Source organism: Temnothorax longispinosus, chromosome 7 (genome assembly GCF_030848805.1).
Source record: "Temnothorax longispinosus isolate EJ_2023e chromosome 7, Tlon_JGU_v1, whole genome shotgun sequence".
Taxonomy (NCBI): domain Eukaryota; kingdom Metazoa; phylum Arthropoda; class Insecta; order Hymenoptera; family Formicidae; genus Temnothorax; species Temnothorax longispinosus.
In genome coordinates this window covers 452,919-467,870 of record NC_092364.1, presented here as the reverse complement: position 1 = coordinate 467,870, position 14,952 = coordinate 452,919, and the positions used below count along the sequence as shown (strand labels likewise).

Below are 14,952 nucleotides of genomic sequence, written 5' to 3'. Positions count from 1 at the left end.
AAAAAATGGAGCAGATCCGTATGTTTCTTATTGATAGAAACTGATTTATTTGACAGCCCATACTTTTAGCCTTTGTTATTCATAAAGTTCGTACAGGACTCCCTGGCTTATATTATACAATTATATTAGATAAAGACCAATAAATCGGAATTGATCGATTTTCATAATCGTTATTTCGTTAGATTCGACAGGTCGGGCCGTCTACAAAACCAGCACGAATTACGTTTTTACGCGCGTGCTCGTTCCGCCAACATCGACATCCGTTAAACAACCTGTCTTGTACTTTACACACACGCACGCACGCACGCATTCCAAAAGTTTATTTTTTACACAATTACAATGAAATAGAAGAGACGGACACGTTCGTGGATAAATTTGACGAGCGTAGATTCGGCAGAATATCCCTCTTAGAATTTCGAGGAGCAATGTACATGGGAGATACAACCCTTATGTATCATCAACATTTAAGAATCCGTTTCTCAATATGAGAAAGCTAGTATTAACTTTTAAGTGTTAGGATCTCACTCTGGCATTAGACGGCATTTATATCCCTCCGCGCGATGATGTTAACAACGCCTGTACAATAATCTTTGCGTGTACCCATTAATTCTTTAGCACATTTGTTTTTTTTTCTTTAAAGCTACGATAATTAATATCATTACCTATTGGAGTATTTAACGCTACATAAAAGATAGACGTTACATTAACAATTTAAATAAAACAAAGACGAGACAGCTGTCAGAGTTGGAGACAAGGTAATTTCTTTGTGTCAGACTTTCGTCCGTACATCCATCATCCTGGCGGTAACCGTAGGTGAATGGAACCGGAAGATACGTTTCCTTAAACAACTAAAAATTCGCGCCTTAGATAATAACATCACTTAGAACAGCTATAGCAATGAATTATATCGATTAAACTTATAAGCTTCTTTACTGCCAAGAAAAATAAAACGGGACAGACTGAGATCGTTAAACGAATTAGTGAGACAATAAGTGAGTTTTTGATTCAAAGCTCCCATTCACCTGTCGCGATATTACATGTCACATGCTGAAGGATATCATTATCAGCCTATCTACTAATCCTTCGTTGTTTTTTTTTCTTCGCGCGTTACGTAAATCGTATTTGTTACGTGATTTATTTAGCAAACAACTGTCTCTCAGAATTGAATTCACATATCACAGAGCAGTTCATATTCTGCTTTGAGAAGTTTTCTTCAATCGGGTCAGTTCTATGAACCTGCTCGGCCCTTACATACGGAAATGTCGTAAAATCTGCTTTCTCTAGTTCGGCATTGTTTCTTCCCTTTTTTTACAGAGCTCGCTCTCTTAACGAGACGTATAAAAAACTATGTACACAGGTGCACTTCCGTTGCGCTCTTACATGTCAACCGAGTACAAATAACGAGTTGCCTCCCTCGTCTATTTTTACTGCAGAATTTTACTGTAGGTGGACGGGATGAGACATCTCGCACTTTTACCATACAAATGACAACATAATTTGCATAAGCAATCGATAACATTCCTCTTTTTTAATAGATTAAATTTTATATTTGTCGCTATGTTTAGTGGCCATTTAACTATGATGCTTAACCAAGTGTACATTTTGTATATGGACGCAAAAAATGATTATCTTTTCTTTTAGTACACGCTTAATATCTCGCTTTGTACATTTCCACTTATCATCGTTCTTATCTCTGTATTGATCATTGTAAACGAGTTTGTTACGTCACGAACAGTAATTCCAAACTTCTTATCGCATAAGCAGCCAACGTAATTATTAACTAAAGAACAAATTTACCCGCCCACCGTTCTTTTTAAGTGTTCGCTGCAATGAGGTGATCGGGATACACTTTGAGGGTCATACCAGGAGATTTAAATAATGACTAACGAAATGCGACTGTCCGCGCTGCTCTCTTCTTTCGTATAACCGTCAAAGTGTGTAACCAGAACTAATTTAGCTCAATAACATATTTTACATTCTGGATATTTCGTTAGACTTATAAACGACTCTCATAATGTACGTCATGTCTTTTTTAAACGTCCGACGATCCACTCCAGCCCCTGGTACAGCCTGAAACGTTTTTTTAGTGTCATTTGATTTAAATTTTATTCCTCTTTATACGAAAAAAAAAAGTACACGACCGCACAGATCGCTAATGCTCTTACCCCTCTCCTGTCAGGGCGCAACAGCTCTGTATATGCCACTGGTGTTTTTTGATGGATGTTAGATCCAACTGCCTTGAAATCTCAGCCGCGGTCATGCTGCCCTTCAAGTCTTGCTTGTTGGCGTAGACCAAAACGTTGGCCTTGCTTAATTCCTCGTGGTTCAGCATCGAATAGAGCTCTTCCCTAATCATGCCGAGCCTCTCCCGATCAGTGCTGTCTATGACCATGATGATAAACTCCGTGTTCGTGTAGTAAGTGGACCATGCAGCTCTCAGACTCTGCTGACCGCCCAGATCCCACATGATAAAATGAATATTCTTCCACACAACTTCTTCTACATTGGACCCGATGGTCGGAGATGTATGGACAACCTCGTTCATCAGGAATTGATACAATATCGTTGTCTTTCCGGCATTGTCCAGACCGACCATGACTATTTTATGCTCTGAAAGCAACACACTTTTATTTAAGTAATAATCATTACGACTGAGATACTTCTCGAAGGTCTACGACTAGTACCATAAAATTACATTTGTAGAGAGGTATAATTATAGATCAATAGCTTATATAATAATGTTCTGATAAATGTTGTAGCAAAAATTTTGTAACATGAGATTTTTTAACAGAAGATATACATTTTTGTAGAAGAAATTCTTGTATGCATTTCTGCAAAAAATAATCCAAATTAAAATTCCAATTTGAATTTTCACTCTTCAAGATATGAAGGATATTCGGTGAAAGTGAATTAAACCGGAGTATAAATTTCCACGCGAGAATTTAAATTCAGAGGCCAAGTTCTCAACATCAAAGAGAATGTGATTTGGTAGCATATGTTAACAGATTAGAGAAAGTAGGCCAATTGTACACATTCGCGTAGAATTTCCAACGGGCATGTCATCCGATTCATCAAGTCGTGCAGCTCTACATCGGACTCTCGGCGAAATTGGCGACTGGCGAAAAGTCAAATAACACTCGAGTAAATTTCGCGAGCGTTTTATTGTAGGCCCAGAATATTTTTCGATCGCGCGACGAGTCCCCCAACATCCGTGACTGACCCTCTTGATGGAGTTGGCAGATCGCAAAGATCGCGAATGATTTATGAACGGCTGACGATCGTCTCACACGTGTTATCACAAACATATACGGTGGACGCGCATAAAAAAGACGAAACGATGAATCATAGACCATATCACGGTATTCACCTTCGTTGCCGAAGAAGCTCCACAGCTTCGCGAACAGCAGTCCCATGTTGACTGATCAGCCCGGGGACCAATCGAATATATCCGTTCGACGCCACAAGCTCGCCGTCGCCCCGACAATTAAGAGAATGTCTCGGGAACAGGGCGGTTCATTGTCTCTCTCGGAGGTTATGTTCGCTTCCGCGACGATGGGATATCGTTTACGCGCGACGTCGGCTCGCGAATCGACATCGTAATCGCGCCGAGACGTTGGTACGAACGCTGACGAAACGCGAGTACGATCGCTCTCGCGGCCGGAGCTGCGACGCGCGGAAAACGGACGAGAAATCGACGGGGTACGCGAACAACCTCGACAACCTGTCTAGCTCGATCGAGCGAAACGCGACATGTTGCATCTCTGCTAATCTGCTCTGGCATTTCTGATCTACGAGTGTCCGCACTGTCCGCACGCCCCGAGCGAGGCGCTGCCGCGCTCGGCAATTCTCGGTAACATTCGGCCGCGTTCAGGAACGAATAACGATTAGTTGCGCGAGGCGACGCTAGACGGCGCTCGGCCGCCATCTACAGTTCAGTTTGGCCCTTTTGCCGCTGCACGGCGCGGCGTTGCGATCGACGTAAGATTCTCTTGACTAAATTCCGATTAAGTTAATCGACTGAAATCGAATGATTAACCTTATCGAGCCGTATTTGTGGTATTTTACCATATTTTACCAATGTAGAAATATGAATTTCTTGTTATTGGACACCTGGACACCTGGGAACCTGCCGGTTGAATCAAACTGAGAGGACGACCCCGATTAAGCTGCAATTTAGTTAATCGGAATTTAGTCAGGGTAATCTTCACTCTGAAGTTTGCCGTTCAAACTCCAATTCAGTTAATCGGAGTCGGGGTCGTCTTCACCCTGAAGTTTGTCATTTGAGTTCGCGCACTTATTTCAATTCATTCGTGGACTTATCCGACTTTATCGAATTATATTAGGCTTGTTTTTTTTTTGTACATATGCATTCGTTTCTTATCTTTTCACTTTTTCTATTTAATGTCTAATATTATGTATACTTATTTCACTTCAAGTGCTGAAATTTTGAGGGATAAAATCCCGATTCTCGCCACTTCTAGACTTCAAGTAAAAGTCCGGTACTTCTGATTACAATAAAAGAACATGATCTCTGATGATTTCTTATTGCAACCTTCTCGCTCTCGCCTCTCGAGAACGTTGTTTTCCAAAGGAGGAATGTCGCTTCGTCAGCTGTTTTCGGAACTTCCAGAAGAATGTACGCAAGAAATTCGAGAAGCCGGCAAGATTATTATGGAGGATAATTTTTTTCAACATTCTGAGAGGAAATTATGCCATTATTTCGACCATTAGAAACATTTATGCCCATTGCCTTTAAAGAAATGTTACCGAGGAGATTCGGCGCGCGACTACGAGACCACATCATATTAGAATGATTAGATAAGTCCGTGTCGCGGCCGGGCCGGCGTGCGTGTTAATCGCTGTATCATCGTTATCATGAATTGTTCAGGCATGGACGACGTGACCGCGCCACGCGATTGGCTCGTAACGCGTCGGCTGACGCTGCGAAGCACAAGCACATCGCTCGAGCGGCTCAAGCTACACACGTCCTTTTGACGACCCGAAAAGTTCGACCACTTGTTGCTCTTGCGGTGTTCGTTCTGACAAGTCTTACGTGGAGTCTCATTCAGCTAGATATTTTTCATCGTCGATCGTGCCTGTAAACCGTCCGCAAATATGAGCACCCCGTGAGTATTTTTCTTTTACATTCACATTAATTAAGTTCACTCAGAATAGCAGAAGGCCAGTAAAAACCGTACATAATCTGTCATTTCGTGAATGAAGTATATTAGATAGGGTATGCAGATGTAAGGAGAAGAAGATGGGATTTTGTTTTTCGCTAGATCTTGCACGAATTCTCTCTGTCTTCCAGGGTGGCAGATATCGCCCTCATTGGATTAGCGGTCATGGGACAGAATCTAATTCTGAACATGAACGATCATGGTTTTGTCGTGTGCGCGTATAACCGTACAGTAGACAAAGTCAAGTCCTTCCTCGAGAATGAAGCCAAGGGCACGAAGGTTATCGGCGCTTACAGCTTGCAGGAGATGGTCAGCACATTGAAGAGCCCAAAGAGGGTGATGTTGTTGGTTAAAGGTAAGCTGTTTCCTTGTTGTCGCAATTAAAGCGTCTACAACTGTGATCGTAACGATACAATTTGCTCTGATAATAGCTGGCGCAGCCGTAGATGCCTTTATCGGGCAATTAGAGCTCCTTCTCTCTCCCGGGGACATTATCATCGACGGTGGCAACTCGGAGTATCAAGATACCGAGAGACGTACCAAGGATCTAGAGCGGAAAGGAATTCTCTTTGTTGGCAGCGGAGTCAGCGGAGGAGAGGAAGGCGCCAGGTACGGGCCGTCCTTGATGCCCGGCGGCAATCCCGAAGCGTGGCCACACATCAAATCTATCTTTCAGGTACAGCAATCCTAACCTATCATTATTTAACGAGAATTAACGAGATATCCCGGTCTGCTGCAACATTGCGTTATCTTTCAGTCGATATGTGCGAAAGTTGACGGAGAGCCGTGCTGCGACTGGGTAGGCGAGACCGGCGCGGGACATTTCGTCAAGATGGTGCACAACGGCATCGAATACGGCGACATGCAGATCATCTGCGAGGCTTATCACTTGATGCGTAGCGGCCTGCAGCTCACCCAGGAGGAGATGAGCACGGTGTTCGACGAGTGGAATAGGAGCGAGCTGGATTCGTTCCTGATCGAAATCACGCGAGATATTCTCAAGTACAAGGACGAGAAGGGTTACTTGCTCGAGCGAATCAGAGACACCGCCGGCCAGAAGGGTACCGGCAAGTGGACGGCGATCGCCGCGCTGGATTACGGCGTGCCGGTCACGCTGATCGGCGAGTCGGTCTTCTCCAGATGCCTGTCCGCGCTGAAGGACGAACGCGTGGAGGCGAGCGCGGTGCTGTCGGGCCCGGACCCGGTGTACCAGGGCGACAAAAAACAGTTTCTCGAACACTTGAGAAAGGCTCTGTACGCCGCGAAAATTATCTCGTACGCGCAAGGCTTCATGCTGTTAAGAGAAGCCGCCAAGATGCACAATTGGAATTTGAATTACGGTGGAATAGCGTTGATGTGGCGAGGTGGATGTATCATAAGAAGGTAACAGCCGGAAAGTTTATGAGAGAGGTTTATATTCATCAAGAGGCTTTTAAATTCATCTAGTTACGTCAATGTCACCTCAATCCTTTTTATGCGACCTACATTTCCTTTTAAAGCCTGTGGCAAAGAAATATAAGTGTCAAGGCTATAGAATGTTTCTTAAGGGCATTTCGTATCTAGTCTCACGGAAACTCACAAGATAACTCTCGTTTTTTTTTTCAAACGCTGATTAAATGAGTTACCATTCACCTTGTATAAAACAACCGAGGTATACGTAAAATGAGGACCGAGGTTGTCAATTGCTCCTACAATTAAAGCCATACATCATACCCCACATAGAAAAAAAAGAATTATGATTATACTGTCGTCAATAGTTTATTATTATTAAATGTAAAATTACGAGAAAAATACATGGAAATATAAGTCCAAGAAACGTCGCAAACAATACGCGTGTAAAAGCATCTGAAGGATGTCCTTTAAACACGCATGTTATCAGCGTATTTAAGAATTTGTGTAATTTCCTTGCAGCGCATTCCTGGGAAATATAAAATCGGCGTACGACAAGAATCCGAAATTATCCAACTTATTGCTGGACGACTTCTTCGCCAAGGCTATGGACGTGTGTCACCGGAGTGCCAGAGTGGTGGTAAGCGCCGCCGTGACGATGGGTATACCGACTCCTGCTCTATCGACGGCTTTGGCCTTCTACGACGGATTCAGAACCGCTCGATTACCGGCGAATCTGCTACAGGCTCAACGAGACTACTTCGGCGCTCATACGTACGAACTGCTCGGTCAGGAAGGGAAGTTCGTTCACACGAATTGGACCGGACACGGCGGGAAAGTATCCGCTTCTACGTACGACGCGTAGATTCGCACAATATCGCGATAACATAACGGCTGGCAATGTACAAAAGAACACCCCAAAAATGCGACAAATACGTAATTAATTATGAATTTCAATAATCTAAACATGCGTAATACGTAGCTATGACATGACGAAGAAACGAGTCGACATGATGGTGATCCTACAGTTAAAAGAAGACAAAATATTGTCAAATTTTGTATTCTCTCTTTTCAGATATATTTCTATCTTCTTTTTCTTGACAAATATATTTTCGTAAATATCTGTAAAACTAGAAAAGATTGAAGAAGCCTGTGATAAAAAAAGGGTATAATATATTTTTATAGATGTTAATTAACGATGATGTAATATATATATGGAAGTTTATCTGAAAGGAATATATATGAATGAGAGTAAATAATAAGATATCTTTTTTTTTTTTAGAGATTTCCCGTAGAATACTTTGATGTCGTCAATTGCGACGTTTATTTCGTGGAGATTACGTACTCTCGTACGCGAAGCATCACGTTCCACGCAGGTTACACGTGTATTTTAGGAAACAACGATTTGGAGAAGTAGGGAGAAGTTACGTAATCCCCCCCAAGAGACGTTGCCTGGTTGTAGTCGTCGACGAGTAGGCGATTCGTTACGACTCGGTGAAATTATGCATCATCGAATCGCAAAAACAGCGCTCGTGGACTCTGTCCCTCTTGCCATTCAGGCGATATAAAAGGCGGAACTGCCGCGCATCTTCTCGCTCTATCGAGGATCGCGGCAATAACGGAGATGGGAAATCGTGAGCGGGGGGTCGAGCTAGTGAAACGCCGATTATGCCGCGAGCTCGTCATTACCGCATTTCTCTTCCTCCGGAGAGTAACGCGCGCGCACGCGAAAAATATTGGAGCATGACACTTTCAATCGCTCGCCGACGTTTTCCCCGCCGGCTTGCGAAACGCAAGCCGGCTCGGGATGCAGTTTTGCGCAACCCGATTTTTCACGCGCTCTCTGCCGTAACGCGATTTCGAATGACGGGGAAATTCGTCGTTGTTGCACGATATACTATTTCGCGTGATATACGCCTTCGAACGCCGTTTTAACTCAACGCACGGCTTAATGAATTATTAATTCGCGTTCTAAGTATATGCAAAATCCTTTTTTAATGCGGGAGTTTTTGTTTTTCAGTAACGCCGGTTGACCTCGATCCTTCCTTTGATGACGTTTTTTTTTTAAGAATATTATTAGCCACATTTTTATTTAACGTCAAGGTCGCACACGTGTTTTTCCTGTGCGTAACGAGTTTAGATACAACTTTATATATTGTACGTATATCGAAATACAAATAAAATTAACAACTTATATTTATATATGACATATACATGATTACTTTTCATGTTTTACATACTTGAGTTTTTATTTGTATTTCGATTATGTAAACATGTGACACGGCAGCGTAAAAAATTAGAGTTTATTCGTTAAATTCCAAAAATACGAGGGACGACGATAGAAATAGTTCAAATATATATTCGTCGCGTAACTCCGCGGAGAAGTGGAAGAAGTCTCCATGCAGGATCATGCAAATCGTTACGTGTGTCCCGTTTTATGCCTCGCAACATCACGCGAACGCGTTCTAATCGGCGATCGAACGTCGGCTCTCTCGCGGATTGTCTTCCTTCGCTCTGATCTTTAGAGAGCGTGGCTTTTTTCCCCCCCGAGGTAACATCGCGCGAAACAAACAAAATTCCAAATCGCCAGGCCACGTTAAATGTCAGGCGTGAACACGCAAGTCCAAGCCGGCTGCACTTTCCTCCTCTCCTCTCTCTCTCTTTCTCTTCCAAACGATCACGAGGTGTATCTGTCTCGTTACGGTAGATAGTCTGACATCATGCAGTTCGAAGAGAACATTTATCTTGTTTCTTTTTAATGGACCTGTCAATAAGCCTATTCTTTTTAGCTAAAACTTCTTGTGCAGTTTATCTTTTCTTTTTCTGTTCAACGTGAAAGGAAAGAGAGGAAAGATGAACCGTGCAACAAGTTCAGCTAAAAAGGCCTGATAAAATGCCTGGTTTGTCTCCTGCTTTCTCTAACGATTGTCATTGCAATTAAGGAACAAAGAGCTAAGTGAAATTTGATTTTTTTTTCAATCCTCTGTCGAGCTCCACGGTGGTCTCTCGTACATACATCTCTCAAGTGCTCATCATCATTATATAGTCATCACCGCACAACGAACCATATCGATCCTTTCTACGTACGGTCCTTTGAACAATGAAACGATTCTTTTAATAGACCTAGATTATTTCTCACAAATGAGCGAAAATGAAATAAAACGCATTTGTTGTTGATTGAAAAAGTATACCGCGGTCTCTCGCGCGGCTAGCCTTGCGGGGCAAGGAGGCGGAGGGTGGAGGGAGGAGGGAGGGACACCCCTCCGTCAGCGGACCATCTCGCCATTCTCACCATCTTCTTCGCATCAGTTCAGTTGGCGTAGTTAGCCGACTGCGAGCCGCGACGGACGGCGGTAGCGGTAGCGATAGTCGGAGTCGGGCGTCGGGCAGTAGTGGCGTAGCGTTCGCGTTTGTAAAATGGCCGATCACAGAGAACGGGATTATTACCCGCAGACGGATCTGCGCTCGAAGAACGACGACCCGCCCAACTCGCGGCTCTTCGTCATTTGCCACAAAAGCCTCGACGAGGATGACCTCAGGAAGGCGTTCGAGAAGTTCGGCAAGATCGAGGACATCTGGGTTGTTAAGGATCGCAACACGGGCGAGAATAAAGGTGACTTGTCGCGCGTTGTCGCGTGTCGCGTGGATAAAGAGATTAAATCCGATATGCTCTCCGATCGGCACGTTGCGCGCTTAACCTTTCCCTTTTGATACGCGGTCCCTTTATTCTCTTATTCTCGTCCGGGAAAGGTATTACCACCCGCGTCGTCTGTTTCTCTTCCCGGAGTTCCCGGCGTATACCGGCGTATCCCTGCCTAAAGTGCCTAATGAGTAATGGCTAATGCCCGCCGTTGTCAATGTTGTCATTTGTTCCCCTAGGAGTCACGTACATCAAGTTCTCCAAAACGTCAGAGGCGGCGTTCGCCCTGGAGGAGATGAACGGCAAGATGCTGGGCTCCGTCGGCAGGCCAATTAAAGTGATGATCGCCTCGAAGTAAGCCCTCCCCACCGTGTCCGTTCGCTTTTTCACATCCGCTTTGAATATATGTATCCGTCACTAATCAGTATTTTGTTTTCAACGACCGTTCGCAGCCGGGATCAGGGTTCCGTGCGCGAGACGAACGAAGAGGAGAGGTGGGTACGCTTATTCTGCGTATTACCGAAAACAATGACTGACGGCGAGCTGCAACAGGAATTCTCCAAGTTCGGCGTGATCGAGTACGCCACTGTGGTCAAGGATCGCAGCACGAATGAATCTAAAGGCTTCGGCTACGTCAAGTTTAAGAAGGTGTCCAGCGCGGCACGGGCGTTCGAGGAGTGCGACAGGAAGTACAAGGCGGTGTTCGCCGAGCCGAAGAAGCCAAAACCCGATCACAACGAAGCCAAGTACAACAACGGACTGTCCAGTGCCACGTACGACGGCTCCAGCGGGAGTTACGGCTCCTCGAACTTCGGCAAGAGCAGCATCAGCCTGGAGATCGCCACTAACTATTCCAATTCGGACGGTTACACGCGTCTGCAGGTGATCGCGCATCCGGCCCTGAATCAGGACCAGCTGTGGAAGCTGTTCGACATAGTGCCTGGGATGGACTACTGCCACTTGAAGACCGACGTGAGATACAGGATGCCGCGCGGCCAAGCCGTAGTGGTGTACAACAATCCGAGCGCGGCGGCGTACGCGCGCGAGAAGTTTCACGGTTTTGAATATCCGCCTGGTCATCGGATGATCGTCAAACCGGATCTAACGAGCCCTCCGCCGAAAAGCGCGTCGAAACCCGGCGGATCGACGACCGGCAGCGTCGCTAGCGCGAGAACGGATCTGGCACATCTGGCGGAGACCATTGCTCAAGCCACGTCGTTGATTCAAGCGGCAGGTCTGACTGCACCGAGTAAGTAAATTCGGCGCTCGGCGCGCTGACAAAATAAATACGTTGTGCGTCAAATACCGTTGCATTTTTCACTTCAGGCTTAGACCACATATCCGTGAAGCTCCCACCAGTACAACCGATGGCGAGTATAGATGCTGAAGTTGCTAAGAGATGTTTCATCGTGTGCGGTCCACCGGTGCCGCCTATCTACGCTATGAAGGATGCGTTTTGTAGGTTTGGGAACCTAATAGATGTATATATGTTACCCGGCAAGAATTGCGGGTACGCGAAATACGCCAGCGTCAGCAGCGCGAACGAGGCCATTGAGGTATAGCACCTTTCCTTTTTTACAATCTGTGTATATTCCGAGACATGCGTACCTATTCGAGACCCGCCACATAAGTATTTCTAAATTTAAAATGCGTTCTTAGGTTCTGCACGGTCAAGAAATCTGTGGTTCTCGGCTGAAGGTGCTGGAGGCGGAGGAACGAAACGTTGGCGAGGACCGACGGAAACGGTTACGAATGGACGAGGACGAGAATTGAACGTGTTTTAATATAAAATGCGTATCTCGTAAGTAGTAGACGAGTAGCGTAGTGTGGCGCGAAGGAAAAGAGAGGCGTTTCTTTGTAATAGTTGTAGTACACCCCGAGACGTTGTTTTGCTGACGCTATCACTCTTTTTCTCTCTCTTTATCTCTTTCTCTTTCTCTGTTTCTACCTCCTCCTCCTCTTCATCCTCCTCGGGCAGGGGGGGGGAAAACGGCAGGAGAAAATGTAATTTTTGCTGTTTGTCTTCACAGACCGACGACTGGTATACACAAGCCGGACGCACGCAACAAAAAGAGACGAATTTAAAGACTACTACTCACTTGACCACATCAAGGGCCTGCATCCAGGGAAAACTACTCCAACTACCTACCTATATATATTTAACTGTTCGCTTACGTTCGCGCAGCTGCAACTCTCTACGTTACTGAAACCTTTAACTGCTACTCTACTACTACTGTTACTTTTTATCCTCTTACATGGCCGTTCACAAACGATACGTTGCTCGCGCGGACGACCCGTGTTTCTGTTACTTTAAGAGGCCTGTGCGAACGGCCGATATCGTTGAGTGCTTTATTTGCTGTGCACCTGTGCACCATGTAGAAAGCGTCCTTTCCACATCTGGACATGCGGAAGTGTACGCTACCTTCCTTCGGACTTTGCAAGGCTCGGAGGAAGCAAAGCGTGAATACATTGACGAGGTGCACAGACCAATTTGTTTCCCAGACTGATTTTCATCTATATATATATAGCTAATATATATTTTTACCCTTCTCTAATCTTTTAATTTCTAGCTTTGCACTTCTTCGAAATGTTGATTATTGACGACACATTTTCTTAAACGGTAAACCGCTTAAAGTAAAAATAAGTAATAACTGTTTAAATGTAAAACGTTCTTAAATCTTTTTTTTTAAATCAAAACACGAACGACTGAGAAATCCATGAGGATAATTACGACTCTGACCACCCGTTCGCATAGGCTTTTAGGTATAACCTATACCTTAGGTTTAACAAAGAGACCTTTAATTTATGATTAAATTTCTGTACTTTCTTTTATAGTTATATTGCGTGGAGAGAGGAAGCAAAATAATTTGTACTTTATATGCCATTGATAACTTTTACGACGATAAGTTACAAGTTATTGCGGACAAAATTAATTCCAAAACAAGTAGGATATTATTGAGACATTAATAACAATTTTATTCTATATTGCAGTGGCAACAAAGTTCGGCACGATCAAAAATTGTTATTTGATCAAATATATTATACCATCTAACTTTGTCATATCGTTTAACTCATATTTGTATAAAATATTTGAACTTATTAATACTTTGTAATAAAATTATAAGGTATTTAGTGAATCGCGCCTTTTACGCACATTACGGGTTAAATTTTAATAAAAATTTGATCTGCAACGTGTGCGTTTTAATGTAAAAGAATACTTTGATCACAATTTATTTACAAAAATTAAATTTACCGAGAGAATTTCGACGGTGGTTTTCAAGTTTTAGTACACAACTAAGAAAATTTTTGTAAAGAAAAAAAGAATATGACACTAATGTAAGATACTTAATACTCGATATCATACGTCAATGTTAATTTCTGATTAATATTGAGGTAAATCTTGTTTTGGAAGCAGTTTATGTAGGAACGAATGAAATGTACTGGCATGTAGACTGTTTTTCGTTTAAAAGCACGACAGAGGAGAGAAGCGTAGATTTCTTGCTTACAGTAAAAGAAAGAAAAAGAAAAGAAAAGACGATTTCCCGGCAAAACCGATACCCGATATCCATCGTTACGAAAATCAGACGACCTCGTCACACATCCCAGTGATCGACGCACAACATTGAACGTTTTATGATGGACACACATTTTTGTATCACGAGACCATGTACCATCGTGCGTTTTGTACCACGAAGACTCTCACTGTATTGACCGTACCGGATGGTGTCCCAGGGGACTGTAACTGTGACTTGTTTTCTTTGGTGATATATCAAATACACATGAAATACGCAATAAACCCCAAAACACCGACTCTTTCACTTGATTTTTTTTTTCTTTATTATTTACTACCGAATGGTATATCGTATGATTTTATCTAATTGATAGAACTCTGATGCTCTCTGACCTGACGTTTGTTCTTCTCGCTTTCAGGATACCGCGAGGATTCCACGAAGCACTTGTACCTGAAGACTGTGATAATTCTAGCGACGTAAGATTATTATAATATTTCTACGAGATTGTATATGGGGAAAAAAGTTTTACATAATATATTAATTATTATATTTTTAGTACAATTACTCGTTGTATCATTTGTAAGTGAATTTATTTTTCAAGACAAACATTTGTCTTGAATATATGTCTAAATAAGTGGAGTAACGATGGACTCTTGTTATCGCCTCTCTATTTTCAAAAGCCTCGTTATTTTCAGATGCAGTTTACTCTTCTCTATAAAAAAAATATATTACTTCGAGACATAAATATTAGAAAAAAATTTATCAAAACGAGCGAGATATTAAAAATATTTAAAATAAAATATATTTAATCTACGTTCTCCCTCCAAAAGCACCGTGAATATTTTTCGGACGGAAAAGACATCCGAGTTTGGAGCGCAGTGATAAAAGTAAGGCCAGACACACGGCAGTAGTGAAGGTAAGTACAAATACAGACGACTCGCAGTAGTGGCAGCCGCGGTCAGACATCGGTGGCGCGCAGTAGTAAGAACGCGATGTTGCGCCGACCTTTCGATATTTTATATCTTTTTTCAATGTTAATTTTCCTTTATCAAAAATGACTATTTGAGTTTATATACCAATATTAGCAGAAACGATCGATCGATCGATCATTCTTCCTTCCAAGTTCCAATGAGCGTTCAAAAATTAAAAGTTGCATCCGGGCGATTGTTTCGTCATAAATTTCGCTCAAAAATTTGAGGTTGTGCAAAGTCAAGCGGAGGATCAAAGATCG

General features: G+C 43.2%; 3 protein-coding genes across 4 annotated transcripts; 2 read left to right on the top strand and 1 right to left on the bottom strand.

Annotated features, from left to right (window-relative positions):
• Nucleotides 1-23: 23 nt before the first annotated feature.
• Nucleotides 24-4,767, bottom strand: Arl5 (ADP-ribosylation factor-like 5). The gene is made up of 3 exons (XM_071784498.1): nucleotides 3,368-4,767; nucleotides 2,166-2,610; nucleotides 24-2,070 (listed from the first exon to the last, which is right to left on the bottom strand). The coding sequence occupies exons 1-3, from the start codon at nucleotides 3,411-3,413 to the stop codon at nucleotides 2,022-2,024; spliced, it is 540 nt and encodes a 179-aa protein (XP_071640599.1). The 5' UTR covers nucleotides 3,414-4,767; the 3' UTR covers nucleotides 24-2,021.
• Nucleotides 4,768-4,851: 84 nt separating this feature from the next.
• Nucleotides 4,852-8,774, top strand: Pgd (phosphogluconate dehydrogenase). The gene is made up of 5 exons (XM_071784491.1): nucleotides 4,852-5,126; nucleotides 5,312-5,535; nucleotides 5,612-5,856; nucleotides 5,938-6,563; nucleotides 7,092-8,774. The coding sequence occupies exons 1-5, from the start codon at nucleotides 5,116-5,118 to the stop codon at nucleotides 7,432-7,434; spliced, it is 1,449 nt and encodes a 482-aa protein (XP_071640592.1). The 5' UTR covers nucleotides 4,852-5,115; the 3' UTR covers nucleotides 7,435-8,774.
• A 1,061-nt stretch (nucleotides 8,775-9,835) lies between these two features.
• LOC139816761 (RNA-binding protein 45) lies at nucleotides 9,836-14,282 on the top strand. Of its 2 annotated transcripts, none has more exons than XM_071784490.1 (6): nucleotides 9,836-10,182; nucleotides 10,449-10,563; nucleotides 10,662-11,458; nucleotides 11,536-11,765; nucleotides 11,869-12,010; nucleotides 14,140-14,282. In XM_071784490.1, exons 1-5 carry the CDS (start codon nucleotides 9,987-9,989, stop codon nucleotides 11,980-11,982), a joined length of 1,452 nt encoding a protein of 483 aa, XP_071640591.1. In that variant the 5' UTR covers nucleotides 9,836-9,986; the 3' UTR covers nucleotides 11,983-12,010; nucleotides 14,140-14,282. The 2 variants fall into 2 exon arrangements, with proteins under 2 accessions (XP_071640591.1, XP_071640590.1); XM_071784489.1 differs by having other exon boundaries at nucleotides 12,240-14,282.
• Nucleotides 14,283-14,952: the final 670 nt, after the last annotated feature.

Excerpts from the sequence above, each read along its gene's own strand:
- Arl5 (XM_071784498.1), bottom strand. The coding sequence starts at position 3,413 with ATGGGACTGCTGTTCGCGAAGCTGTGGAGCTTCTTCGGCAACGAAG. Across the intron at positions 2,611-3,367 it reads GAGCTTCTTCGGCAACGAAG|AGCATAAAATAGTCATGGTC; the intron begins GTGAATACCGTG and ends TGTTGCTTTCAG. Across the intron at positions 2,071-2,165 it reads TGCGCCCTGACAGGAGAGGG|GCTGTACCAGGGGCTGGAGT; the intron begins GTAAGAGCATTA and ends AAAACGTTTCAG.
- LOC139816761 (XM_071784490.1), top strand. The coding sequence starts at position 9,987 with ATGGCCGATCACAGAGAACGGGATTATTACCCGCAGACGGATCTGCGC. Across the intron at positions 10,564-10,661 it reads AAAGTGATGATCGCCTCGAA|CCGGGATCAGGGTTCCGTGC; the intron begins GTAAGCCCTCCC and ends GACCGTTCGCAG. Across the intron at positions 11,766-11,868 it reads GCGCGAACGAGGCCATTGAG|GTTCTGCACGGTCAAGAAAT; the intron begins GTATAGCACCTT and ends ATGCGTTCTTAG.
- Pgd (XM_071784491.1), top strand. Across the intron at positions 5,536-5,611 it reads GGTGATGTTGTTGGTTAAAG|CTGGCGCAGCCGTAGATGCC; the intron begins GTAAGCTGTTTC and ends CTCTGATAATAG. Across the intron at positions 6,564-7,091 it reads GGTGGATGTATCATAAGAAG|CGCATTCCTGGGAAATATAA; the intron begins GTAACAGCCGGA and ends ATTTCCTTGCAG.